General features: G+C 44.4%; 1 protein-coding gene across 1 annotated transcript in view; it reads right to left on the bottom strand.

The window, feature by feature from the left end:
• Window positions 1-27782, bottom strand: part of NAPA (NSF attachment protein alpha) — a 59509-nt gene that overhangs the window by 12019 nt on the left and 19708 nt on the right. The window contains exons 2-4 of the mRNA XM_082263482.1: window positions 17390-17469; window positions 13427-13543; window positions 12041-12087 (exon numbers count right to left, since the gene is read on the bottom strand). Coding sequence (XP_082119608.1) covers window positions 12041-12087; window positions 13427-13543; window positions 17390-17469 — 244 coding nt within the window. The remainder of the gene's footprint in view (window positions 1-12040; window positions 12088-13426; window positions 13544-17389; window positions 17470-27782) is intronic.

The raw sequence follows: 27782 nt of genomic DNA, 5'->3' as shown, positions 1-27782 counted from the left end.
ATTATTGCTGGTATGAGTGTATAAATGGCGTGTAACTGCGTAGGGAAAGTCAGAGTAAAGCAGAATACCTGTTCCCCGTAATCGCTATAAATACTCATTGCCTCTTCTCCGGTTCAGGTTTTCCTTCTTTGAACTCTTTGGATACTCACATTACTTCTTATGGTAGTTTGGAAACCACATCACTCTTTCACTGCATATGCTGTTATGCTCCTACAAGGGTGTGCCTGTTACCAGAGCCCTTTAATCCTTCGTTGAGTTAGCCACTTGTTGTCAATCATATTCTTCCTGCATAGTTAAGGCATATAGATTGGATTTTTATCAAGATAGTCTGCCATCCGTTAGAGGTTCCTAAGTGGCCGGCATGCTGCCATACTGGTGGTGTCAACGCATTTCGCTTTCTGTGTAGCGTAGCGTCATCTGGACAATGATATGCTGACAGCTGATCCCTTTTATTCCGGTCTTTTCAGCGGTGCAGACCTGGAATAATTTTCATAGAGCACAGGGCGTTTCTTGTAGGATTAACTCGTTGATGGTGTGAGGTATGGGGTAAGTAGCAGACCAGAGACAAGGATGTCGTCTCGTTTCTTTGTCATTTATTTTTGCTTGTTTTTTTATTGTAATTTTGTTTATGCCAACACAGTCATACATTGTTATGTTTAGCACTTTATAAACACGATTTTTTGAGATTATCTCCTTGATCTCTCTGCTTATTAGGATCTTACCAATAACCTTTCTTTTTTTTTCTCTTCACCTCATGGAGAGAAATATTTTTTTGCTGTTGTGGTTTTAGGTTAGGCTGATCCCCACACATTGGTGGAGCAATTTGGGAACAATCGTATAATATATAGATACTCAAAAAACTTTTTTGGAGGACCCTAAAAGAGGAAAGATTTTATTTTCTTCTTTTCGGGTATACCCCCCTCCTTTTTTTGAAACCCCTACTTCTGTTATTTTCTGATATCAGTATACGAACCTGTAGAGAGCAGCAGAACCCTGACAGATAGCTTTGTCAACGGAGTAGACGTCCCTGCTAAGGTCAAGCGTACAGGTTCCCGTTCTTCTGTTGCTGAGGTGCAACAACTGGGCGGCACAGTGGTGTAGTGGTTAGCACTTTCACCTAGCAGCAAGAGGGTCGCTGGTTCGAATCCCAACCACGACACTACTTGCCTGGAGTTTGCACGTTCTCCATGTGCCTGCGTGGGTTTCCTCCGGGTACTCCAGTTAACTCCCACACTCCAAAGACATGCTGGTAGGTTAATTGGACCCTGTATAAAATTGGCCCTACTATGTATGAATGTGAGTTAGGGACTTTAGATTGTACGCTCCTTGAGGGCAGGGACTGATGTGAATGTGTAATGTATATGTAAAGCGCTGCGTAAATTGACAGCGCTATATAAGTACCTGAAATTTATAAAATAAGGTCTGCAGGTATCGACAGCAGGGTTTGCTCTTGGATACGGAACTGGCTAAAAGGCCGTGTCCAAAGGGTGGTAATAAACAGCGCATACTCAGACTGGTCTCAGTCCTGGGACCAACCTTGTTCAATTTATTCATAAACAGCATTGAGGACAGGATCAGTAGTTCGTTATCAGTTTTTGCAGATGACACAAAATTAGGCAGGGCAATAACTGCACAGCATGAAGCAGATATCCTACAGAATGACCTGGACAAAATAACAGAGTGGGCAACGACATGACAAATGAGGTTTAACGTGGAGAAGTGTAAGGTTTTGCACTTGGGGACTAAAAACATAAAAACACAATACACGTTAGGAGGGGAACCCTTGGGGGAATCAAAAATGGAGAAGGATCGGGGAGTCTTGGTTGATGATAGATTAGGCAACAGCATGCAATGTCAAGAGGCAGCTGCCAAAGCCAGCAGATTATTAGCATGCATAAAAAAGGGATGTATTCCAGAGATAAGACTATAATCCTTCCACTTTATAAAACTCTGGTCCGACCGCATCTGGAGTATTCTGTCCAGTTCTGGTCACCAGTCCTCAGGAGGGATGTGTTGGAGCTGGAGAGAGTCCAGAGAAGGGCAACTAAACTGATTAGGGGATTGGAGGACCTTAACTATGAAGAGCGGCTGCAATCGCTCGATTTATTCTCCCTGGAGAAGAGACGTCTGAGGGGGGACATGATAGCAATTTATAAATATCTTAATGGGGATCTCAGCTTAGAAAAAAAGCTGTTCATTCGAAGGGATTGCATGAGGGCTCGAGGACATACAATGCGATTAGAGGAGAAGCGTTTTAACCTCAGGCAACGAGGGGGGTTCTTTACTGTTAGGGCTACAAGATTGTGGAATTCTCTACCACAAGAGGTGGTTTCTGCGGGAAGTATGGTGGCTTTCAAAAGACTCTTATGCCCCATACACACGTGCAGATTATCTGCAGACTTTTGTCTGCAGACTTACCAAAACCATATAATATGAGGTCAAACCTAAACACTTTCAATTTGTATGCAATCCGGCAGGCCCTTGCACTACATAGAAAAGGTAAGTCTGCAGACAAAAGTCTTCAGATAATCTGCACGTGTGTATGGGGCATTAGACTTACATCTCAACGATCAGGACATTAAGGGCTATGTGAGATGATTACAGCCACACACACCTACACAGGTTGAACTGGATGGACTATTGTCTTTATTCAACCTCACCTACTATGCAACTATGAAATAATAATAATAACTGCATTATTCTCGTATGCAGCAGAGTGTCGGTACTAGTGCCGCTCAATATTCTGGTGAACTGGCAAGCAGCTGCCTAGTACACCCTGGTAATAGGCAAACCAGCACTGCAGTATCACTTGGTGACATGGCGAGTCCCATAAGTGCAATTCAAGCTGGTGAGGTGGCTAGCACAAGTAGTGGCCCGCAGTCACCAAGAATTCGAACGCAGGCCTTTTGAGCCCATAGTGCCCTTCCTGATGCGCTTGCAAATCCTGATTGGCAGATTCTTTAGCGCTCATACCTCCCCCCCCTATTAACTGGCCAACCCGGAATTTAGATGGAAACAGACAATTTTACTCCTTTTGTTTTTTTTAGCTGTTTTTCACGAAAGATCTGTACAGATCTATTGTGGACCAAAGCAATTTATATGCCAAACAATTTATCACTGCAAACCCAAATTTGACCCTTGCCAGACGGTTTGACTGTAAACCTATAACGGTTCCCAAATTTAAAACTTTTCTGGACCTATCCCTTAACATGGGCATTACTAAAAAGTGTGAGTTGCGGTTATATTGGTCCACTGACCCAATTCATCATATGCCCGTGTTCCCTGCGGCTATGGCCAGGGCTCGAAAAAGCAAATATTGCAGTTGCACGTCAGTGACAATGAACACTGTCGTCCCCGGGGTGACCCTGGATATCACTGGCTCCACAAAATTCAGCCCCTCAAAGCCCCTGATTTTGTTTTCTGCCTGCCTTTCTTTCAAACAGTTTCTCTCAGGCAAGCGTGCCAGGGGGTCAAGATGTATAAGCTCTGTGACAGGGCAGCGGGCTATACATGTAGTTTTCTGGTTTACAAGGGAAATTATAGCAGCGTGGAGCAGCTGCAGCACTGATTTGCTTATTCTGACAGCAACAGGGCTTGCTCTCATGATACGTAAATCCGCGATTCCAGTGCTGTAGGAGGCGATTTCACCACCGCAGTTAAAAAAGCATATATTCCGAAGCGTAGGGGATGGGGTGGACACAGAGGGCAGATCTACCCCATGCTTTGGCATATATTTTTCTTCACTTTTCTTGGCAGAGATTTCTTCATCCACATAGGTCAATGTGAATGGAGGAATCGGTTAGGTTCTCTTTTTTCATTCAGCCCACAATCTCCATAAAAAAAATAAAAAAAAATGGATTTTTGTAAGAACTTACCGTAAAATCCTTTTCTCTTAAGCTCATTGACAGACGTAGTCTTCTTGATTCTCAAGAGCTGGGTTATGTTGTCTCCGCAGGAGTAGGACTAGGCAGAAAGACAAAACGTTCTGGCTCCACCTTAGGGGCAGTCCCTGAGGGTATATCCTCCCTCTCTCTGCTACAGGGAATCAGTTCTGTTTAAAGCAGTACAGAGAATTTAACCCAACCCAACTCAATGATAGAGGGGCGGGTACTACGTCTGTCAATGAGCTTAAGAGAAAAGGATTTTACGGTAAGTTCTTACAAAAATCCATTTTTCTCTATCGCTCATTGACAGACGTAGTCTTCTTGATTCTCAAGAGCTGGGACATCCAGAAGCAGTGCCACAAATGAGGGGTGGGATTGACAAAATCAAATCCAATCTAGAAGGCCCAACCGGTGCCAAACTAGAAGTTTTAAAGGCTCATTATAAACAAAGAATGAGACTAAAGAAAAAATTTTCTAACGGAAAAAAAACCCTCGAGGTAGACCACTGGTCTCCTCAAATTGCGGCCTGCAAAACCTTGCGGCCAAATGAGGCATCAGACGATGCCATTACATCAACTTTATAATGTTTAGAAAAGGTATGCACCGACGACCAGGTAGCCGCCTTGCACACCTGGACCACTGACGCCTGATGGCGAAAGGCCCATGACGCACTAAGTGCCCGAGTGGAGTGCGCCTTAACAGGGAACGGGGGCTCCCGACCCTTAATAGAATAAGCCTGCACTACCGTCTGTCTGATCCATCTGGAAATGGTCGCGGCAGATGCAGGCAACCCCTTTTTGGGTCCATCTGGGATCACAAAAAGTGAATCCGTCTTGCGAAACGAGTCTGTCGTTTTCAAGTATACCCTGATCGCCCGGACCACATCCAAGGAGTGTAAAGCAAACTCCCGAGGATGACTGGGCTTAGGACACAGGGAAGGTAATACAATTTCTTCATTCAGATGAAATTCTGAAACCACTTTTGGTAGGAAGGATGGATTCGGACGAAGAACCACCTTATCTCTATGAACCACCAGATATGGTGAACGACAAGATAATGCGGCCAGTTCGGACACCCTGCGTGCAGAAGTAATAGCCACCAAGAAGGCCACCTTCTGGGACAACGTGGGTAGAGGAATCTCCCTAATATCTTCAAAGGGAGGTTTCTGAAGAACCGACAACACTAAATTAAGATCCCAGGGGGGTAACGGCGCGTGCACTGGCGGAGCCAGATGTCGCACCCCCTGGATGAAGTTCCGCACCAAGGAATGAGTAGCCAAAGGCTTCTGAAAGAAGATGGCTAATGCTGAGACCTGACCCTTGATAGTACTCAAGGCCAGTTTCTGCTCAACCCCTTGTTGCAGAAAAGCCAATATTCGACTAATCGAATAAGACCGAGGACGGAACCCCAAAGGTTCACACCATGCAATGTAGGACTTCCATGTGCGATGATAAATCTTTCTGGAAGTCGCTTTCCTTGCTTCAACTAGAGTAGGAATAACTGAAGCTGAAAAACCTTTGTCCTTCAGCACCTGGGTCTCAATAGCCAGGCCGTTAAAGCCAGCGATCGTAAAGCAGGATGGAAGATCGGTCCCTGAGACAGTAGGTCCTCCCTGAGAGGAAGTCTCCATGGGACGTCCGCCACCAGTCTGACCATGTCGGCGTACCAAGCTCGACGAGGCCAGTCCGGAGCTACCAGGATTACTGGGATTCCTTCCTCCTCTATCCTGCGAAGAAGTCTTGGCAGTAACGCGAGAGGAGGGAAGGCATATATTAGCTGGTATTGCCCCCACGGGGCGATCAGTGCGTCTGCGGTTTCTGCTAGAGGATCGCGGGAGCGAGCCACGAATCTCTGAACTTTCCTGTTGAATCGTGATGCCAACAGATCCACATCCGGGGTGCCCCACCGTAGGCACAACTGGTGGAAAACGTCTGAATGGAGGGACCATTCCCCCTGATCCAGGGTCTGACGGCTGAGATAATCTGCCTGCCAATTCTCCACCCCCGGAATGAACACCGCAGAGATTGCTGGAACAAATCGTTCCGCCCAGCGAAGAATGCAAGCCACTTCTTTGGCCGCTCGGACACTCTTGGTGCCCCCCTGGTGATTGACATAAGCCACGGCCGTGGCATTGTCCGACTGGATCCGAACCGGGCTGCCCTGGAGCTGCTCGGTCCAGTGAATCAGACAAAGTCTGATCGCTCTCAGTTCCAATACATTTATCGGTAACCTGGATTCTTCCGGGGACCAAAGTCCCTGGACAGATAACTGACCAAGAATTCCTCCCCATCCGGATAGACTGGCATCCGTGGTCACTATCGTCCAATATATTGGCAGAAATGACTTTCCCTGGCTGAGCATTGGAGACCGAAGCCACCAAACCAGAGACTCTCTGGTCTGTTTGCTCAATCGTATCTGATTGTCCAGGGATTCCAGATTCCGATTCCATCTGAGAAGAATCTCTTGCTGAAGAATTCGGGTATGGGACTGGGCAAATGGGACTGCTTCGAAGGAAGCCACCATCAACCCCAGAACCCTCATGCAAGTCCGAAGGGAAGACCAGCTGTTGGACAGTAACAACTGGACTGCTGATTGAATCTTTCGGAGTTTCCCTACCGGAAGGAAAACTCTTGTCCTGACTGTGTCTAGAATTAGACCCAGATATTCGAGCCTCTGGGTGGGAACCAGAAATGACTTTTGCTGGTTCACCAGCCACCCGAATTCCTGTAAAGAAATCATAGTAATTTCTATATTTTGTAGCAAGGTCTGAGGAGACTCTGCATGAAGCAGAAGATCGTCTAGGTAACCTAGAATCGATATACCTCTTTGGCGCAGAAGTGCCAACATTGGGGCCAACACCTTTGTGAAGACCCGCGGAGCCGTGGCGAGACCGAAAGGTAACGCCACAAACTGATAGTGGTTCTCCTCTACGGAAAAGCGTAGAAAACGCTGATGTCCTGCGAAAATGGGAATGTGAAGATAGGCGTCCTTGATGTCTATGGACGCTAGGACATCCCCTGGATGCAGGAAGGCTGCTACCGTGCGAATGGACTCCATTCTGAATCTTCTTATGTTGACGAAAGAATTGAGTGCTCTTAAGTCCAGAATTGGACGCACTTTGCCCTCTTTCCTGGGTATTGTAAATAGGTTTGAATAAAACCCTTGAAACCGTTCTGTCCAAGGAACGTGGACTACCACTCCTTGTTGTAGTAGATCTGTGACTGCTCTCCGCAGATCTTCTAAACTATCTGAGGATAGTCGGATATTGGAAGGGAAGAATCGCGCCGGTGGGAGAGATCGAAACTCGATCTTGTACCCTGACCTTATGACTTCGCAAACCCATTTGTCCGGGATTCTGGAAAGCCATGGATCCGGGAACCGGCGAAGACGTCCCCCCACCCCAGTTATGGGTGGGGGCGCACCTTCAGGCTTTGGATGGTTTATCTTCAGGTCTGGAGGGGGCGGGCTTTTGCTTGCCCGACCAACGACCCCTGACGCCTCCTGCAGGAGCTTTGGAGGACTTAGTTTTTTCACCCGCTGGACGAAAAAACCTCTTGTGAGCAGAAAAAGAAGGCCCTCGTCTTTGACGAGTTCCTCTACCTTTAAAATTTTGCGGTAAAAAGGTGCTCTTTCCACCGGTGAGATCCTTAATGATCTCATCTAAGTTGGCTCCAAATAGACGCTCTCCTGAAAAGGGGATATTAGCCAATGCTTTTTTGGAACCTTGGTCGGCTAACCAACCTTTTAGCCACAGTGTACGCCTGAGAACCACTGCTGAGACTGATGCTCGCGCCATTAATGGAGTGGCGTCTAACGCCGCATCACACACAAACTGTAACCCCTGTATCATTTGTTCCAACAAATCTGATACCGCCTGAGGGACTTCTTCTAAGTCCCGGCGTAACCACTTGGTCCATTCAGTTACAGCCTGCGAAACCAGACCAATAGCTATTATAGGTCTGAAAGCTGATCCAATCAAGGAAAACATGGTGCGAGACATAGCTTCTATCTTGCGATCCACTGGATCTTTAAAAGACGGAGCGTCTTCTAAAGGAATAACCGTGGCTTTATTCAATCTAGCAATTGGTGAATCCACCACAGGTGGTTCTGTCCATTTCTTAATAAGGGTTTCCTCAAACGGATAACGCCTGTCAATGCGTTTAGAAATAGTAAACGTGCGTTTTGGCAGAAGCCATTCTTCTTCGATTGGATTGCCAAAACATTTGGGCAATGGAAAAACCTTCGCCACTTTGATGCGTTTTTTAGTCCCAAAAGGGATCTCAGTTTCAGCTATTTCTGATGGAATACCCTGTAACCTTAAGGTCTCTTGAACAGATACAATGAGTGCGTTTACCAACGCTTCCTCTCGGGCTATGGCGGATGCCGAAACATCTTCCTCACTGTCTGAAGAGACAGGACCCGAGACACCAATCCCAGATGAAGTACTTGCAACTGCAGAAATAGGCTCAGAGTCTGAATCCGAGGTTTCAGATAATAAGGGGTTAGGCGGGGGGTCGCTTTCTTGCGCCCTGTCCCTGACAAGCCACTTCCACCCGGGACACAAACGTTTCCATAATAGCTGACAATGATTCAATTGTCAATGGGGTGCTGGAGGATCCCGCAGACCCCTCGAGGGGATCCGGAGGAGATACATGAGTGGCAGGGTCCATGTTAATACAGGACACCTTTGCCAGCAAAAACAAAAAAACTTTTTCTTTTTTTTTTTTTTGTGTGTCTCCCCCTAGCGCTTCTCGATCCCAGAGAGAGAGAGAGGGACCCCCAAGGCTCACCAACCGATGCAGTGCAGTTTCCAACCAACTGCAGTCAGCGTCTGTCTTACACAGACTGGAAGGAGCTGTTTGATTTTTCCCGGGTAGAAGGCGTGGCTCCGCCCCCTGTGTACGCCTTCCGGCGTTCCCAGCCCTCCACGAGGTAGCTGGGCTCACAAAACATGGCCGCCCCCATAGAAGAGACATAAGACTCCAAAAACATGGCGGCCGGTGTGACCTGAGGACATACATGCATACGGTCTATGGCAAAATGGCGGCGGACCGCCGATATCGTCTTCCCAGCACATCCACCTGCACTCTGCTAAGAGGTGACATATGGATCTACAGAGATACACTGCACATAAGGTAGGATTATACCTCCTATGTCTGCTGTAATGTTACAGTCTGCTGGGTAGAGTGTTAGCTCTTGAACCAAGTCCACTTCCCACAAACACATGCTGTATTACAAGGGGGACTTGTAAGTATCAGATATATACTGACCATATATGGAGGGGCCCATAATTCATACTGCCTCACAACGAGGAAAAAAGGGAACGTTTACTCACCATACCGAACCGACAGGCACCCTCTCTTCACAATACCCTCTCCACCGGGGTGGGGGTTTGTGGACGCCTCGACTCTCTGGTACCGGGCGTCCAAGCGAGACTTTTAACTCGCAAAGTCAGTCCTTTCACTGGGACTCCGTCGCGGCCGACCCAGCGCGGAGCTCTGGTCTGCACGCGCTCGTAGGCAGAAACCGGGGTGACCACTGGATCTCAACATCCAGCCCGTCGCCCGGCCCCGCATACTTACTTGAATATGTCGCGGCCGACCAAGCGCAATGCCATGGTCTGCGCGCGCTCGTAGGCCGGCTGGGGTGACCACAAGTGTCGCCCAGTCCGGCATTTTTGCTTGAAGATCTCACAGGAAAAAAACACTGGAGAAAACTACCTAAAAAATGTCTTTTTCTTAAAGAAAAAAAGTCTTGCCAGGACCAAAAGATCCCAGCAAGGAACTTAGGTCCTTACTCCTGACTAGACAGAAAAAAACTGATTCCCTGTAGCAGAGAGAGGGAGGATATACCCTCAGGGACTGCCCCTAAGGTGGAGCCAGAACGTTTTGTCTTTCTGCCTAGTCCTACTCCTGCGGAGACAACATAACCCAGCTCTTGAGAATCAAGAAGACTACGTCTGTCAATGAGCGATAGAGAAAACAACATTACAATATATGCCCAACAAGGACCAGCAACATACTGATATGTTGCTGGTCTTTGAGTGGTTATACCAGAATGATGCCTGCGGGTTTAGCTATCTTGGTATTATTTTTCGTCAGCCGGCTTTTGGATTTCATGTAAAAGCAATCCTAGTGGATAATTAGCCGCTAGACGTCTCTTTGGAAAATGAAGAAAGAAAAAAAGGACATTTTTTTATTTTTCTTTCCTTTTTTCAATTTCCAAAACTGTGACAAAAAGAGAGATGTGTAAAATTCTCAACATGCCTCTCGGCAAATAGCTTGGAGCGTCTACTTTCTGTAAAGGGGTCATCGGGGGGGGGGGGGGGGGGGGGGTTTGTGCTACATTGGCATTTCATGGCCTCCTAAACTGTGATAGGTAGTGAGGAGTGAAATCAACAATTACGCCCAGAAAGTCTGAAGGCGGTGATTGGTTTTTGGGGTCCTGTAAACGACTAGACTGCCAAAAAGTCTCACACGTGGTATCCTCAAACTCAGGAGAAGAAGCAAAATGTATTTTGAGGTGTAATTCCACATATACTCATGGCATGTGTGACACCTCCTTGGGGTGTCTACTTTCCAAAAAGGGGTAATTTGGGGGGGGGGGGGTTGTACTACCATTTTAGAACCTAAACTAAAAGCTGTGTAAATTCAAGTAAATGTACCATAGTCTGTAGACGCTATAACTTTTGCATAAACCAATAAATATATACTCTTTAATTTTTTTTTTTTTTTTTACCCAAGACATGTAGCTGAATACATTTTGCTCTAAATGCGTGACAAAAATTGAGTTTATTGGATTTTTATTTATTTTTTTATAATAGTGAAAAATAATTTTTTGCAAAAAATGCTCTGATCAGAAAGGGGGTAAAACATTCCGGAGCTGAAGTTGTGAACAATGCTCAATTGGTACTAAGTGGCCCAAAGTGTGGCAAGAAAACATCCCTCACACCACTACACAACCGCCAGCCTGAACCCTTAATATAAGGCAGGATGGATCCATGCTTTCATGTTGTTTATGCCAAATTCTGACTCTACCATCTGAATGTCGCAGCTGAAATCGAGACTCATCAGACCAGGAAACAATTTTCCAATCTTCGATTGTCAAATTTTGGTCAGCCTGTGCCAATTGTAGCCTCAGTTTTTTGTTCTTAGCTGACAGGAGTGGCACCCAGTGTAGTATTCTGCTGCTGTAGTTCATCTGCTTCAAAGTTCGATGTGTTGTGCATTCAGAGATGGTATTCTGAATACCTTGGTTGTAACGAGTGGTTATTTGAGTTACTGCTGCCATTCTATCATCTCAAACCAATCCGCCTATTCTCCTCTTACCTCAACAAGGCATTTTCTTCCACACAACTGCAGCTCACTGGATATTCTCTCTTTTTCGGACCATTCTCTGTAAACCCTGAGACATAGTGGTGCAAGGAAATGCCGGTAAATCAGTAGTTTTTTAAATACTCAGACCAGCCCGTCTGGCACCAACAAACATGTCCCGTTCAAAGTCACCTTAATCCCCTTTCTTCCTCATTCTGATGCTCGGTTTAACCTTCAGAAAGTAGTCTTGACCAAGTCTAGATACCAAAATGCATTTAGTTGCTGCCGCCATTTGATTGGCTGATTAGCAAATTGTGTTACCAAGCAATCGAACAGGTGTACCTAATAAAGTGGCCAGTGAGTGTAGAGGTCCAGCTGTTTATAGAAACATTAGAATGGAGCTGTATGAAAATTATTGTCAGGGGTGGTGTTTTTTTTTAAATCAGAGATGGTTTGGAGCTTACACAACACTAATGCCCCATACACACGTGCAGATTATCTGCAGACTTTTGTCTGCAGACTTACCTTTTCTATGTAGTGCAAGGGCCTGACGGATTGCATGCAAATTGAAAGTGTTTAGGTTTGACCTCATATTATATGGTTTTGGTAAGTCTGCAGACAAAAGTCTTCAGATAATCTGCACGTGTGTATGGGGCATTACTCTCTTCAATCTTGGCAGCTGAACAGAGCAGCTAGGGAGCGAGGGAAAAGGCATGCACGATCAATTAATGAGGTCAGAATTTAAGTGAACCTCTCATTTTACATGCATAGGCAAAGCATTCTAAGACTCATAAGGGTGCACCAGTATATTATGAGCATTACAGAAAAAGAAAAATACTCAACCATATCAGTGTAGATCTCAATTGCTCGAAGCAGGCAGTTGATGGCTTCTGCAAAACAAAGATATAAAGCATGACAGCCGGTTATCAGATATATCATGAAAAAAACTTAGCGGTTTCCTCAAGGCTATCAACATCTACTTATTACTATACACATTTATTCAGTGCATTTTTTTCACATGAGCTTTACAGAGAACATGAAAATACCAACATCAGTCTGTGGTCCAAAAAAGTCCAGAAGCTAATGTACCCATAAATTCTTACTTACATGCTTCCACACACAGTATGAGCATTATGTGCCTAACTAACCAACCTACCAGTATGCAGTTTGGACTATGGGAGTTAATCTGAGCCATTATGAACATCTAAAGCCCCTGTTAAACATCACAGCAAGTGTAAGTACCCCCCCTTACATTTTTTGTAAATATTTTATTATATCTTTTCATGTGACAACACTGAAGAAATTATACTTTGCTACAATGTAAAGTAGTGAGTGTACAGCTTGTATAGCAGTGTACATTTGCTGTTCCCTCAAAGTAACTCAACACACAGCCATTCATTTCTAAACTGCTGGCAACAAAAGTGAGTACACCCCTAAGTGAAAATGTCCAAATTGGGCCCAAGGTGTCAATATTTTGTCTGGCCACCATTATTTTCCAGCACTGCCTTAACCCTCTTGGGCATGGAGTTCACCAGAGCTTCACAGGTTGCCACTGGAGTCCTCTTCCACTCCTCCGTGGCAACATCATGGAGCTGGTGGAGATTTTAGAGACCTTGCGCTCCTCCACCTTCTGTTTGAGGATGCCCCACAGATGCTCAATAGGGTTAAGGTCTGGAGACATGCTTGGTCAGTCCATCACCTTTACTCTCAGCTTCTTTACTTCTTTAGTAAGGCAGTGGTCGTCTTGGAGGTGTGTTTGGGGTAGTTGTGTTGGAATACAGCCTTGTGGCTCAGTCTCTGAAGGGAGGGGGGATCATGCTCTGCTTCAGTATATCACAGTACATGTTGGCATTCATGATTCCCTCAATGAACTTTAGCTCTCCCAGAGCCAGCAGTACTCATGCAGCCCCAGACAGCCAATAATGCTTTATCCAGTGTAACTTAAAAACAGCAATGGGTAAATAAGTGTCCACCAATCCACCCTTTCTACATGTACCACGAGAGAAAAGCAGTTAAATCGCTCTACAGCTGCTTATGTAAAGATAGCACAAGGATGAATACAATTATCCACACCTTTTCTTCACTTCAAGTGCAATCAGTGAGCTCAGAACTCAGTAAAGTGGAGATGATCATTATGGCTCCTAAGTTCACAGCATTAGAAACAACTCCAATTTTTTTTTTGGGTAGGTGCCTAATAATCCCTTCACTGTGGGCAGACAGCGCTCTTACCTTGAGGATCAGACTTTTTGAAGGCATTGCCAGCATCCACAAAGTTTGTTGCTGCATCATGCTTGCTCTGGACTTGTAAATGAAGCTGAGCAGCTTGGCAGAAAGCATTACCAGCGGCTGGAAGAGGATGAAAAGGATTTTTAAATTACAAGAAAAAACCCTTTTAAGTCACTTCACATGACAAAGAGGGTGCAAAAATACAGTGATGTAAAGAACAAAAAAATAATGAAGGAATTGTGCGCAGAACAGACATTTGTAAATCAGCACCAAAACAATACAGTCTGGAATCAGATGTGTATTTTGAGTGAGGTCTGGACATCACCCCCCACCCCATTCCTCCTTTAGTGCTGGTTCACACTATAGCGTGTGCGGCGATCGCATGTAATATCGGAGCGCACTGCTCCTTCATTACATGCGATCAGATGTGCAGTGCGAATTCAGCCATACACTTTGTATCGCTAAATTCGCACTGTACCCGCACAAAACTCGCACATGAGGCATTTTTTCAGCCGCATCAGGATCGGATCGTACAGTGGTCAGTCGGATCACATTGCACTGCGATATGCGATCAAACTGGGGGTGTGGTTAACATTTCATTGACACCCCCTGCGTATAGCATATGGCAGTGTGAACTGCCAGATGTGCGTTTGCGATGCGGGAACAGGCTGCAAATTCGCAGCCTTCCCGCATCGCACAAGTGTGACCCAGCACTCAAAGTAAGACTAAAGCAAAAAATTCTCATTTTTGGATACTGCAAGGGATGGTTATAACCCATGTCAGGGGAGATTTTCCTCACTTTTCTCATAGCTAAAGTAAGGGAATCCATGTTTCTCACAATGGTAACCAGAACTAGTGTCCCCACTGAAACTATTCCCCTCTATTCCTGTTCTGGTGACAACTCAAATGTGTGATTTTCTCTTTCACTCTTCTTGATAACAGTAAACAGGGCAAATAAAGAGTAAATCTCCTTAAAGTGGTTGTAAATGCCGACATGAAATGAGAAAGCATATTCCTCTATAGTGTGTACTTAGTAAGTACCTAGTTATAGTATGTGCATCTAGGAAATAATTCAGGCTTTATTAAAAGCAATCTACTGAGCTGGCCAGAACCACCTCTGGAGGGAGTCTATTAGGGATGGGCTCATGCATGTTCAGATCCTCGCCCACCTGAGCAATGATGCCAGGAAGCCATCACTGCACACTGCCAATCATAGGCAAGGAGGCATTTCCTGGACCACAGCTGCACATACTGCACACTGCCAATCATAGGCAATGTGTGCGACAGCTTCCTGGCAGGATTGCTCAGGTAGGCTAGGATCTGAACACGCCTGAGCCCATCCCTAGACACTACTCCACATTTTCACAGCTCTTACCATGAAGAAACCTATCCGTAATTGGAGAATAAATCTCTTTTCCGCCACACGTAAAGAGTGCCCCCTTGTCCTCTGTGATTACCTTAAAGTGAATAACTCAACACCAAGTTCACTATATGGACCCCTTATGTATTTATACATGTTGATCATATCCCACCCTCAATCTCCGCTTCTCAAGAGAGAATAAATTCAGTTCCTCTAATCTTTCCTCATAGCTTAGCTCCTCCATGCCTCTTATCAGTTTGGTTGCCCTTCTCTGCACTTTCTCCAGTTCTCCAATATCCTTTTTATGAACTGGTGTCCAAAACTGAACTGCATATTCCAACTGCCTCCTTCCTCTGCACAAGTCACTTATGACAGGTTCTCCTGACACCAAGAAATAAAAAGGTGACGGGGAGTGAGCTCCAGCACACAATCTGATTGACAGCCTTAGTTCAGTTCCTGTGTGAAAAAAAGGGTGTGTCCTTCCCCTCTAATCAGCTCTCACAAAGCTCACTGACAAACGCAGCTCCCGCCCCTCTATTTTGAGGTTGGTTGTGACTTTTCACTGCTTGCTACAAAACTGATTTTAGAGCACAGTGTATCTGGGGTTATGTCATGAGGGACAGCCCCTATAGGTGTGTCTGGTGAAAAGTTTTCACTGCCTAGTCTACTCCTGTAGATGGCGCATTACCATGATCTGTGATCAGCTGATCAGTCCAATGGACACAGTGATAACAGAGCGCGCCAGATGCGCACCCCAACCATGCAAGTTTTTTAATACATTTGGGGTGCACACCCTAATGCAATAGGTTGCGCACACCTATGCAGGAAACCATTGTTTCCTATATGTTCCATGCACACGTCAACACAGCTTAGTGCTACAGCGTGCTTCAATAAAATGCAGACATGCTGGATCGTGGTCAGGTGCCTCCTTTCCCTGTGAGGGCGCATTCTACTAGAGCGCTGTGTGCCACTTGGGCTTTTTGCCATCAGGCTTCTGTGGCTCAGACCTGGTCGTCTGTACACTTTCACAAAATTCTACAAGATCGATTTGATGGCATCCTCGGGTGCTTCTTTTGGCCGCAAGGTTTTGCAGGCTGCTGTTTGACAAAGAGACCATGGTTTCTCTTTGGGGGTGAAGTTTTGTTTTTGGGGAAAGCTCCTGTTGGTGTTGGTTGAGCTTTTTGTTGCCCTGTTGGCTACGTTTTTAGCCTTGGAAAACAGTAACTAGTTGTTGATTGTGTTCTTCCCACCCCTCATGCCTACCCTGCTTTGGGACATCCCATAAGTGAAGAAGCATTGAGAGCTGCATCTGTCAGAGGATGCATGAGAAAATTGGATTTTTGTAAGAAATGATCGTAAAATCCTTTTCTCTGACAGACGCAGCTCCCGCCTCTCTATATTGAGGTTGGTTGTGTCTTCTTTAACTGCTTGCTATGAAACTGACCTTAGATCACAGTGTGTCTGGGGTAATGACGTGAGGGACAGCCCCTATAGGCGTGTCGAGTGAAAGCTTTTCACTGCCTAGTCAACTCCTGTAGATGGCGCATTACCCATTAGTTAAGAAACATTGAGAGCTGCGTCTGTCAGAGGACGTAAGAGAAAAAGGGTGTGTCCTTCCCCTCTAATCAGCTCTCACAAAGCTCTTCAGAGTGTGACTTCAGTTCCCCGCCCCCTGCTTTCAGAAAGCTCAGACAAGCTGTAAAAATTCTGCACTTCAAACAGATGTAGAGATGAGAAGACTGCAGATAAAGATGTACAAAGTATGCAGAAGGATTTGTTTAATCTCTATATACCACCTGAGGCCTGTAACTTCCCTGGGTATATTTAAGAGTTTACAACCACTTTAAGTGCCGGGTCACACTTGTGCGATGCGGGAAGGCTGCGAATTTGCAGCCTGTTCCCGCATCGCAAAAGCACATCTGGCAGTTCACACTGCCATATGCGATACGCTAGGGGTGTCAAGGAAATGTTAACGACAACCCCAGTTTGATCGCATATAGCAGTGCGATCTGACAGTTCGCACAGGATCAGATTGCACAAGTGTGAACCACTGTGCGATCCGATCCTGATGCGGCTGAAAAAATGCCTCATGTGCGACTTTTGTGCGGGTGCAATGCGAATTTAGCCATACAAAGTATATGGCTGAATTCGCACTGCACATCCGATCGCATGTAATGAAGGAGCAGTGCGCTCCGATATTACATGCGATCGCCGCACATGTGGAAGTGTGAACCGGCACTAAGACTAGATTCACATTTATGCAGCTTCCCTATTCATTTGAATTGGCTGTTGTACTTGCGGGAAATGCAGGCAAAATGTCCTCGAACCTTTTCTAAAACTACAGCCGCACAGAAACTGCATAGTGCTATGCATTTCCGCAAATAGGAGAGTGCGGTGCAGTTTCCACTGCATTGAGGTGCCTTTAAGAATTATTACAGTATGCTGAACAGCAGTGCATCTTTGCTGCAGGTGTGGGAACACGTGAATAACATGCAGCCCTGCACCCGCTGAGATGTGAACCTAGCCTATCGGGGGCACAGACCGCACGAGAAACTTTTCAGTCTATCCAAAACGCAAGGCCCAATCTCCTACAATATGATACTTACCGCTCCAGTTCTTCACCATTTTAAACATGTTAGCAGCCCGGGCGTAGAGGTCACAAGCTTCTTCCACCTTTGAGGAGCCACTGCAAAATAAACCAAAGGGCCAGATTTACTAAAATGTCAAGCGAGTGGAAACAAACCTGCAGTCACTTAAAGCATCCAATCCCAGAATCCCCTGCACATGACTGATTTCATTTATCCAGGCACTTTCACGTTACACTTTTGAAAATTGGGGCTGGAAAGAGAAACAGCACAAAAGTGAACCTTTGAACTGTTCCTTTACAGTCAAATGATTAGGAGAAGCTTTGGGTTAAAAAAAAAACAAAAAAACAAAAAAATCACACTGCCCCTACATGAAACCGCAGAGCAGGCGGAGCGATTCGCCATTCCAGCAGCTTTGCGTTGCCGTCTGGCTAGGAGGCAGAGTGTGGTGCAAGATTCAGTGCACTGCACCCCCCCCCCCTTTTTTTTTTTTTTTAAACAAACTTTATGTGAACTATACAGAATGTACACTTGATACACTGCAATGTGGGGCAGCTAAAAGCCAGCATATCTACATTTTATTGAAGCACGCTGTAGCACAATGCTGTGTTGATGTGTGAATGGGACACATAGGAAACAATGGTTTCCTGCATAGGTGTGCGCAGCTTATTGCATTAGGGTGTGCACCCCAAATGTATTACCCCAAATAAAAACTTGCGTGGTTGGGGTGCGCATCTGGCGCTTTCTGTGATCGTTGTGTCCTTTGGACTTTATCAGCTGATCACAAATCGTGGTAAAGAGCCAATCACAGCGGCCCTTTACCACGTGATCAGCTGTGTCCAATTACAGCCGCTGGGTAGTAGCTCTTCTTTCCTCACACGCTGTCACAGCGTGAGGAGATCCAGTAATCGGCAATCCAGACAGGGGACATGTACACGGGTAATCAGGGCACTGATTATCAGTGCTGCCCCATCAGTGCCTCTCAGTGAAGGAGAGGATTTACTTATTTGCCCCATTTTATAACAGAAACTAAAAAAAAGTTTATTTTTCTAAATACATTTTTTGGTCTTTCATTTGTTTAGCAAAAAAAAATAAAAAATTATATATATATAGTGGTGATTAAATACCACCAAAAGCTTGGTTTAAAAAGAAAAAAATAAAAATTATAAAAATGCCTTTTGGGTACAAGTGCTGCATGACCTCACAATGGTCATTCAAGGGGGGACAGCGCTGAAAGCTGAAAATTGGCCTGGCCAGGAAGAGGGTACAAGTGCCCAGCAAGTAAGTAGTTAAACAACTTAAAACTTACAAACCTATCTGACATAGCCACTTAAACCCACAACAGTAAAATCAGTCTGTTAATGCAGTAAGGCATGCTGGTTATACTCACTGAGGTTATAATCCTAAGGGGTTAATCCTCTGCATTGTGTAAAAAGGCTGTTTGATCCAGTCTTCTCTGATCCTCCCTTTCTTCAATAGTACCCAAACCATCTCCTGATAGAACAGAGCCTTAGGGACAAGCTGCACATGCTCAGTTTGGTGTGTATAGCTAGAGAGTTTGTTTTTTTTCTTGGGAGAGTGCATGTGATCAGCACAGGGCCAATCAGCACTGTCCAGTCTAGACAGAGGGTCAGGGGTCCTGCAGCCTCATAGGACAATCAGGGCAGAATGAAAACTTCTCCTACAAGCTTTACTCAGACACTGATTGAAGTCACAAGGCTTCTAGATACTACTGATAGGGAAAAGGTATTTAGTCGTTTATATTTACTAAAATAATAGCATTTCCATGTTCGGTGTACTGTGGGAGACCCGATATAGTGAACGCGGGGTCTAGGGTTTAAAGTGTTACTAAAGTGTAAAGTAGTATTAAACCCACATTTATTAAAATGCCTTTTTTTTTTTTTTTTTATTTATTTATATATATATATATATATATATATATATATATATATATATATATATATATATATATATATATATATATATATATAATGGATAGCCTCAATAATTACATTTTTACCTTGCGCTTACTGCTCTAATTTTTCCCCCTCTGGCTTGCTAGCGTTGCACTCCTCATAACTTCTGAGTGAGGGGCTGCCATGACCCCAGTATTTTTTTTTTAAATGGCTTCTGGGCTGCTTTTGCATAAAAGTTGTCCTAGCAGTGGATGCGCCCACTTTTATGGGTGGGGGGAAAGTGCCCCCTCCCGGTCTTTTTTCCTCACTTACCAAAGCCGTCGGTAGCGGGGAAAATGATCTGGTCCTCTCCCCCTCTAGGCAGGAAGTGGAATGAGGGCAAGCTGGTCCCCACTCAACTCTATGGCCTTGGAGGACCGGAGCAACTTCATACGTCACTTCCTCCCAACGGCCTTAAAGGGCCCAATTTTTTTTCCATGATGAAAAAAAAAAAATACTTTTTTTTTTATTTTTAGTGTAGATGTGAGGTCTTTTTGACCCCAGATCTCACATTAAAGAGGACCTGTCCTGCTTATTTATTACAAGGGATGTTTACATTCCTTGTAATAGGAATAAAAGTAATCAATTTTTTTTTTTTTAAAGTGTAAAAATAAAATTATATAAAAAGTTAAAATAATAAATAAGAAAAAAAAAAATGTAAAGTGCACCGTCCCTCTGAGCTTACACGCAGAATCGAACACATACGCAAGTCACGCCAATATATGTAAATAGTGTTCAAACCACCCGTGAGTTATCGCCGAGATCGTTAGAGTGAAAGCAATAATTCTAGCCCTAGATTCCCTCTGTACCTCTAAATTGGTAACCTGTAGACATTTTTAAAGCTTCGCCTATGGAGATTTTTAAGAACCAATGTTTGTCGCCATTCCACAATCGCGCGCAATTTTGAAGCATGACATGTTGGGTATCTATTTACTCAGCATATTATCGTTCACATCATAGAAAAATATATATATTTTTTTTTAATGCAGTGAAATGTATTTTTCCCCCCAAAAATTGCATTTGGCAAAAAAATATTTATTTATATATATATATATATATATATATATATATATATATATATATATATATATATATATATATATATATATATATATATATATATATATATATATATATATATATATATATATATATATATATATATATATATATGTATATGTTTGGGGTTCTAAGTAATTTTCAAGCAAAAAATACTGATTTTAACTTGTAAACAAGTGTCAGAAATAGGCCTGGTCCTTAAGTCGGTCAAAAAAAGCCCTAACATGAGCATTGATAATACTCATGATAAATAGCAGAGAGTTTCTATAGTTCACTGGTGTGTGAACAGCCAATCACAGCTGGTGAGCAGGGAGGTGGATCTGATATAGTTCCAGTTTCTCTGTACCTCTTGTGCATGGCAGTGTTAATTTCGTCTACTAAAATGTTTTAGTTGACTAAATTAACACAATTTTAGTCGACTAAAATATGACTAAAACAATTCAGATGACTAAAATACGACTAGAACTAAAATGGCATTTTAGTCAAAAGACTAACTAAAACTAAATCGAAATGTGCTGCCAAAATTAACACTGGTGCATGCTCAAAGCTTAATACCATAAATAATAACATATAAGATTTTTCACTCCAGGACCAGCAGTAGTATATAATGAGTTTGGAAATTGAGAAATGCTTAAATAATGCATTACAAATTACAATTGAACTACACCCATTCAATTATAGATGACTAAAATGAGTTTTAGTCGACTAAAATGTACTGGAGTTTTAGTCGACTAAATACGACTAAAACTAAAAACACTTGCAGAAGACTAAAATGGGACTAAAACTAAAATGCCATTTTAGTCCTAAGACTAAGACTAAAACTAAATTGAAATTTGCTGCCAAAATTAACACTGGTGCATGGGGGGGGGGGGTGGACACAGATCGGGGACATTTGACATGTGTACAGGTACAGGGCCCTCTGGAGTTGATGTACTAAAGGCAAGTAGACTGCGCACTTTGCAAGTGCAGTTGCTCTAGAATTTAGTGAATGAGGTAAAGATTCACTTTGCAAATACCCAATCACGTGCAAGGAAAAAAAAAAAAAAAAAGATACAAACCTGCATTCATTCATTTTTAGTATTTAAAACAAACTCCCCCATTCAGCCATGTCTCCATGCTTTATTTTGCTGAGAAATAATTTTGAAAAATGCCCCCTTGGCATTTCTGGCCGTGGCCATCTTGAGTAAGGGCAGATAATACATGTATCATTTACTTCCTGGAATTCGTCTCAGGCATTGGCTGAGCTGAGAACCCTCCCTCCCCTCCTCAGGACTCCTGGGATGTATGACATCATTTGCCAAAGCATGGAAACCAGAAAGTAATTAACCACTTCCATACCGAGTCATAGTAATATGACGTCGGCATGGTGGTTGTACGGATCCGGGACGGGCGTCATATGGATTCGCCCGCTCTAGCTGCTACTGCGCGCCCCCGGGGGCGCGCAGCGATCGGGGGTGAGGCTCGTCCCTCGGACATAGCCCATCCCTGATCAAGGTAAACAGCCAATAGAAATTGGCTGTTTACCACGTGATCGGCTGTGTCAATCACAGCCGATCACATGAGCGGCTCCAGCACGAGCCACTCGTTCTCTCTGCAATGCGCGCCCCCGGGGGCGCGCAGAGCAGCGATTGGGGACGAGGCTCGTCCCTCGGACAGAGTCGATCCCCGATCTAGGTAAAGAGCCAATGAAATTGGCTCTTTACCACGTGACCGGCTGTGTCCAATCACAGCCGGTCACAAATGTCAACAGAGAACACGGTAACTAGCTGTCACCGTGTTCTCCTCCTCACACACTGATCCTGTGTGAGGAAGAGATTGTGGTAACAGCTAGTTACCGATTACAGTGCACCCCAAACACACTGATTGCCCCCCCCCCAATAAAGAGCACCTGTCACTAGCCCATCAAAGTACCCGAGTACCTGTCACAAGCCCATCAGGTACTCTGATGGGCTGGTGACAGGTACGCGGGTACTCTGACGACGGGTACGCGGGTACTCTGACGACGGGTACGCGGGTACTCCGACGACGGGTACGCGGGTACTCCGACGACGGGTACGCGGGTACTCCGACGGGTACGCGGGTACTCCGACGACGGGTACGCGGGTACTCCGACGACGGGTACGCGGGTACTCCGACGACGGGTACGCGGGTACTCCGACGACGGGTACGCGGGTACTCCGACGACGGGTACGCGGGTACTCCGACGACGGGTACGCGGGTACTTTGAGTACCTGTCAACGGAGTACCCGTCATCAGAGTACCTGAGTACCTGTCACCTACCCATCAGAGTACCCGAGTACCTTCCACCTGCTCATCAGAGTACCTGACGCCTGAAGTACCCGAGTACTTGCCGCCTGCTCATCAGTACCCATCACTACTCATCAGTACTCATCAGTACCTATCACGTATCAGTACTGATCATCAGTACCCATCAGTACAGTATCACCTATCAGTATCAGTACTACTCATCAGTACCTATCACCTGCCCATCAGAGTACCCGAGTACCTGTCACCTGCCTATCGGAGTACCCGAGTACCTGCCACCTGCTCATCAGTAGCAGAGTACCAGTCACCTGCCTGTCAACTGGCCAACAAAGTACCCGAGTACCTGTCGCCCTTCATACAGCCACCATGTCTAAGTCCAAAAAGGTTTATATACGTCCTCCGTTTAAACCTAAATACCGGTGTTATGGCAGCAGATAGCTGCCATAACCCTGGTATTTTTTTAAACAGTGGACGGTTGGCTTTCCGATAAGGGTGGTCCCAGCGGCGGATTCGCCGTGGGATCACCCTTCCGGGATGGCGGAAGAGGTGTCCCCCCCCCCCCCCCCCTCCCGCCGCGTCCGGTCCTTTTCCCCGCTTACCGGACCCACCGACAGCGGGGAAAACGATCCGGTCCCGGATCCTCACAGACAGGATGTCGAGTGAGGGCAAGCTTGCCCTCACTTGACTCTATGGTCTTGGAGGACCGGAGCTACGGAAAATGTTGTTGCCTAGCAACCGGTTTAAAAGGTCCTTTTTTTTTTTTTCATTTTATATAATAATTTTTTTTTTTTCTATCTTTTAGTGTACTTGTGAGATCTGAGGACTTTTTGACCCCAGATCTCACAAAAAAGAGGTCCTGTCGTGCCTTTTTCTATTACAAGTAATGTTTACATTTCTTGTAATAGAAATAAAAATGATCCATTTTTTTTTTTGTTAAAACGGTGTAAAAATAAAAAATAAATAAAATAAATAGTAAAAAAAAAAAAATTAAAGCACCCTGTCCCCGTTAGCTCGCGCGCAGAAGCGACGCATACGGAAACCCCGCCCACATATGTAAACGGTGTTCAAACCACACATGTGAGGCATCGCCGCGATCATTAGAGCAAGGGGAATAATTTGAGCCCTAGACCACTCCCTAGAGGAGTGGCAGAATGTATTTTGGGGTGTCATTTTTGCTGTGTACATGCTATGTGTTAGGAATATCCTATAAATTGACAACTTTGTGTAAAAAAAAAAAAAAAAGTTTTAATTTTTTTCCCACATTTTCCAAAAACCTGTGGAAAAAAATGATATGTTCAAACGACCCATAATGCCTCATAGAATATATGTTGGAGTGTTTGCTTTCCAAAATGGGGTCATTTTGTGGACTTTTCCATTGTATTGGTGCTCTAGGGCCTTGAAAAGTGGGATAGGTAGTAAGAAAGTTTTATTTGTATTTATGCTCCTAGAACGCCTGAAGGTGCTTCTTGGACGTGGAGTCTCTTTTTGTGGCCAGGCTGTGTAAAAGTCTCACACATGTGGTATCGCCATACTCTGAAGGAGTAGAAGAATGAATTTTGGGGTGTCATTTTTGCTGTGTACATGCTATGTGTTAGAAATAGCTTATAAATTGACAACTTTGTGGGAAAAAAAAAAGAAAAAAAAAATTTTCTCTTCATTTTCCCAAGAATTGTGGGAAAAAATTACAACTTCAAAAAACCCACCATGCCTCTTACTAAATACCTTGGACTGTCTACTTTACAAAAAGGGGTCATTTGGGGGGTATTTGTACTGTCCTGACATTTCAGGGCCTCAAGAAAGGAGATAGGCAGTCAGTACATCTGGTGTGATCAATTTTCAGTAATTGGTACCATAGCTTCTAGACTCAATAACTTTCACACAGACTAAATAATATACACTAATTTGGGTTAATTTTACCAGAGACATGTAGCAGTATACATTTTGGCCCAAATGTATGAAGAAAAATTAATTTTTTGCAAAATTTTATAATTGAAACTAAAAAAAGTGTTTTTTTTTTTCAAAATTTTTGCTCTTTTTTTGCATATATCAAGAAAAAAAAAACCCCAGTTGTGATCAAATACCACCAAAAGAAAGCTCTATTTGTGTGAAAAAAATGATAAAAATTTTGTTTGGTTACAGTGTAGCATGACTGAGCAATTGTCATTCCAAGTGTGAGAGTGCTGAAAGCTGAAAATTGGTCTGGGCAGGAAGGGGGTCTAACTGCTCTGTATGGAAGTGGTTAAAGAAATGCAAAAACAAAAGAAAAAAACAAAAATGTAAAACAAGTAAATATGATACTTTGCTATCAATTTACTAATGCTAGAAGCGTTCCGTACAATGTTGGGTGTAGAAGGCCTGCAGAAATGGCATTTCCTGCTTGTGTGATTGGCTCACTGATTTCCCCAGAAGTCTGCACCAAGATACAAGTCAGATTTTAGGCATTACCTGCAAAAGGAATTTCAGTTTCTGGTAAGATACTACTCAGGGTTATATACGTCCAAAGGGAGGGCAGACACTGCAGCTTTTCTCATTAGAACAAGGCGTGCACTGAGGAATTACAATGAACCACACTGTCCCACTGAGAATGAATCTGCATAGGACATGGTGAAAAGCGGCTATTTCTTTAGAGCAGAAAAAGGTAGGAATCCGCTTTTTAAAATTCCCTGCATTGTAGATTAAAGGATAAGTCCACTTTAAAATTCCTGCATTTATAGACATCCACGATCTAACACTAACCTATCTAGCCCTGCAAGTCCCGGTTCACATTTGTGCGATTGCGGAGATCGCATGTAATTCGGAGCGCACTGCTCCTAAATTACATGCAATCTCATGTGCGGTGCGAATTTTAGCCATACACTTTGTATGGCTGAATTCGCACCGCATCCGCAATAAACACGCACGAGGATTTATTTTATCCGCAGCAGAATCGGATCGCACAGTGGTTTACACAAGATCCCATTCTGTGTGAACTTGCAGATTGCAGCTCAAACTGCGGCCCTCCAGCTGTTGCGGAACTACACATCTTATGAGGCATTGTAAAACTCTGACATTCACATACATGACTAGGCATGATGGGAATTGTAGTTTCTGAACTGGAGGGCCGTAGTTTGAGGACCCCTGTCGCAGTGCGATATGCAATCGCAACTGGGGGTGTCGTTAACTTTTAATTGACACCCCCTGCGTATCGCATATGGCATTGTTAACTGCCAGAGGTGCGGATGCAATGCGGGATCGCGGTGCATATTCGCAGCATTCCCGCATCGCACAAATGTGAACCGGGACTTAAGAAGAAATCCAAATACTTACCGTTTCTTAAGCCCATAAAGGATTTGTATTTTTTTTTGTGCGGGGGCGGGGATTAAAGAACCTCTTCAAGCATAATCTTTACACAGCACTACGAAGCCGGAAGCAGCAGAAACAATAAAAGTTCCCAATTAAAAATAAATAAAATATTGAAGATTTTTGTATATAAAGAAGAAGTCAACTTTATTTCACGTTTTATGAACTGCAATACCATTGTTTTCATTATTGGATCATGATTATTTACCATTTATTGCTTAGAAACAAGAGGAGGAACCCCCCAATGGGACTTTTGAGGTCTTCATGAAGAAGCTTGAGAGGAGGGAAGGCGTAAATCAGACAATACTGACCCCACGGGGCCACCAGGGCGTCTGACGTCCGCTAGAGGATGCCGTGACCGAGCCACAAACCTCTGCACCTTTCTGTTGAGCCGAGACGCCAACAGATCCACCTCGGGGATGCCCCACCGGAGACACAACTGATGAAACACCTCCAGATGAAGGGACTCCCCTTGGTCCAACGCCTGCCGACTGACCTCAAAAGTCCCATTGGGGGGGTTCCTCCTCTTGTTTCTATTTATCGGGATGTGGTCTCACCACTAAACTCCTCATTCCCCCAACTATTTATTGCTTAGTACATGAATACACTGATGGTGATACAATGTTTAATTTGCTGTAATTATCTTTATGTAATCAAAAGTAGCTTAGGCTCCATGTACACGGGACGTTGTTAAAAGTCCCTTTGAATGCTGGAATTTTTAAATTTAAAAACGTCCGTTTGAAACGTCCGTTCAGTCGCGTTTGTACCCGCGTTTAGCGGGCGTTTAGAACCGTTCCTAGAGGTCAAAAAAATTATTCCCCTTTAAAATGGAAAAACGCGAACGCTAAACGCGGGTCATCGCGTTCGGACGCGTTCAGACGCGTTTGTGCGTTTGAAACGCCGGGAAACACACGTTCGAACGCAAATAATTGCGTTCTAAAAAAAGTCCCTGAACGCAACTGCCTGCAAATGACTGTAAACGACCTGGTGTACATGGACAGATAAGATAAAATGTAGATGGGTTCAGGGGCTTCTGAAAAAAATGCCCAACTGCTCCTAAACGGCCATTTCCAGCGTCCCGTGTACATGGAGCCTTATCTGTCTCCCCCCTGCCGGTGCTACATTTGGCACCTTTTGGGAGGGGGGGGAGGGGGGGTAGCAGGTACCTGCTTTTGACAGGTACCCTAATCCCCACTTCCATCAGACCTTGCCACGGCGAGGTACGCCAAAAGTTCGGCCCCCTCCTCCTCTGCTTCCAGGCCAGTAACGGAGCTCAGTGCGTTTTGCACATGCGCAGTAGGGACTGTGAAATCCGCTAGGCTTCACTACCAGGTTCCCTTATCGGCAATGGAGGCGGCAGCATCTGACAGCCGATGGAATCATTGGCAGCGGTGCCGACCTCGCTAGATTCCAGGACAGGCAAGTATCCTAATATTAAAGGTCAGCAGCTACAGTATGTGTAGCTGCAAAATTAAAATTTTTGGAGGGGGGGGCAGAACACCACTTTAAGAGGTAGCATGGAATTTTTAGCCTATTTTTTTATGGTTTAGTGATTGGTTGAAAACCATTAAATGCAAGCTGCAACCCATCATTAATGCCACATTAAATTTATATGTAATCGGTTTTAAATTGGAGCCCAAGAAAAAAAAAAAAAAAAAAACACACTGGAAGGGAAATGAATGAAGCAAAAGCCAGGATTGGATTGCCAGAGATGATACTGAATATCACACGGACAACATGAAGAAAAAAAAAAAAAAAAAAAAATTATTATTCTGCTTTTTGCTTTCTCTGTTGCA

Source organism: Pelophylax lessonae, assembly GCF_965119305.1.
Source record: "Pelophylax lessonae genome assembly, chromosome: 7".
Taxonomy (NCBI): Eukaryota; Metazoa; Chordata; class Amphibia; order Anura; family Ranidae; genus Pelophylax; species Pelophylax lessonae.
This window is presented reverse-complemented; position numbering and strand designations above follow the sequence as displayed.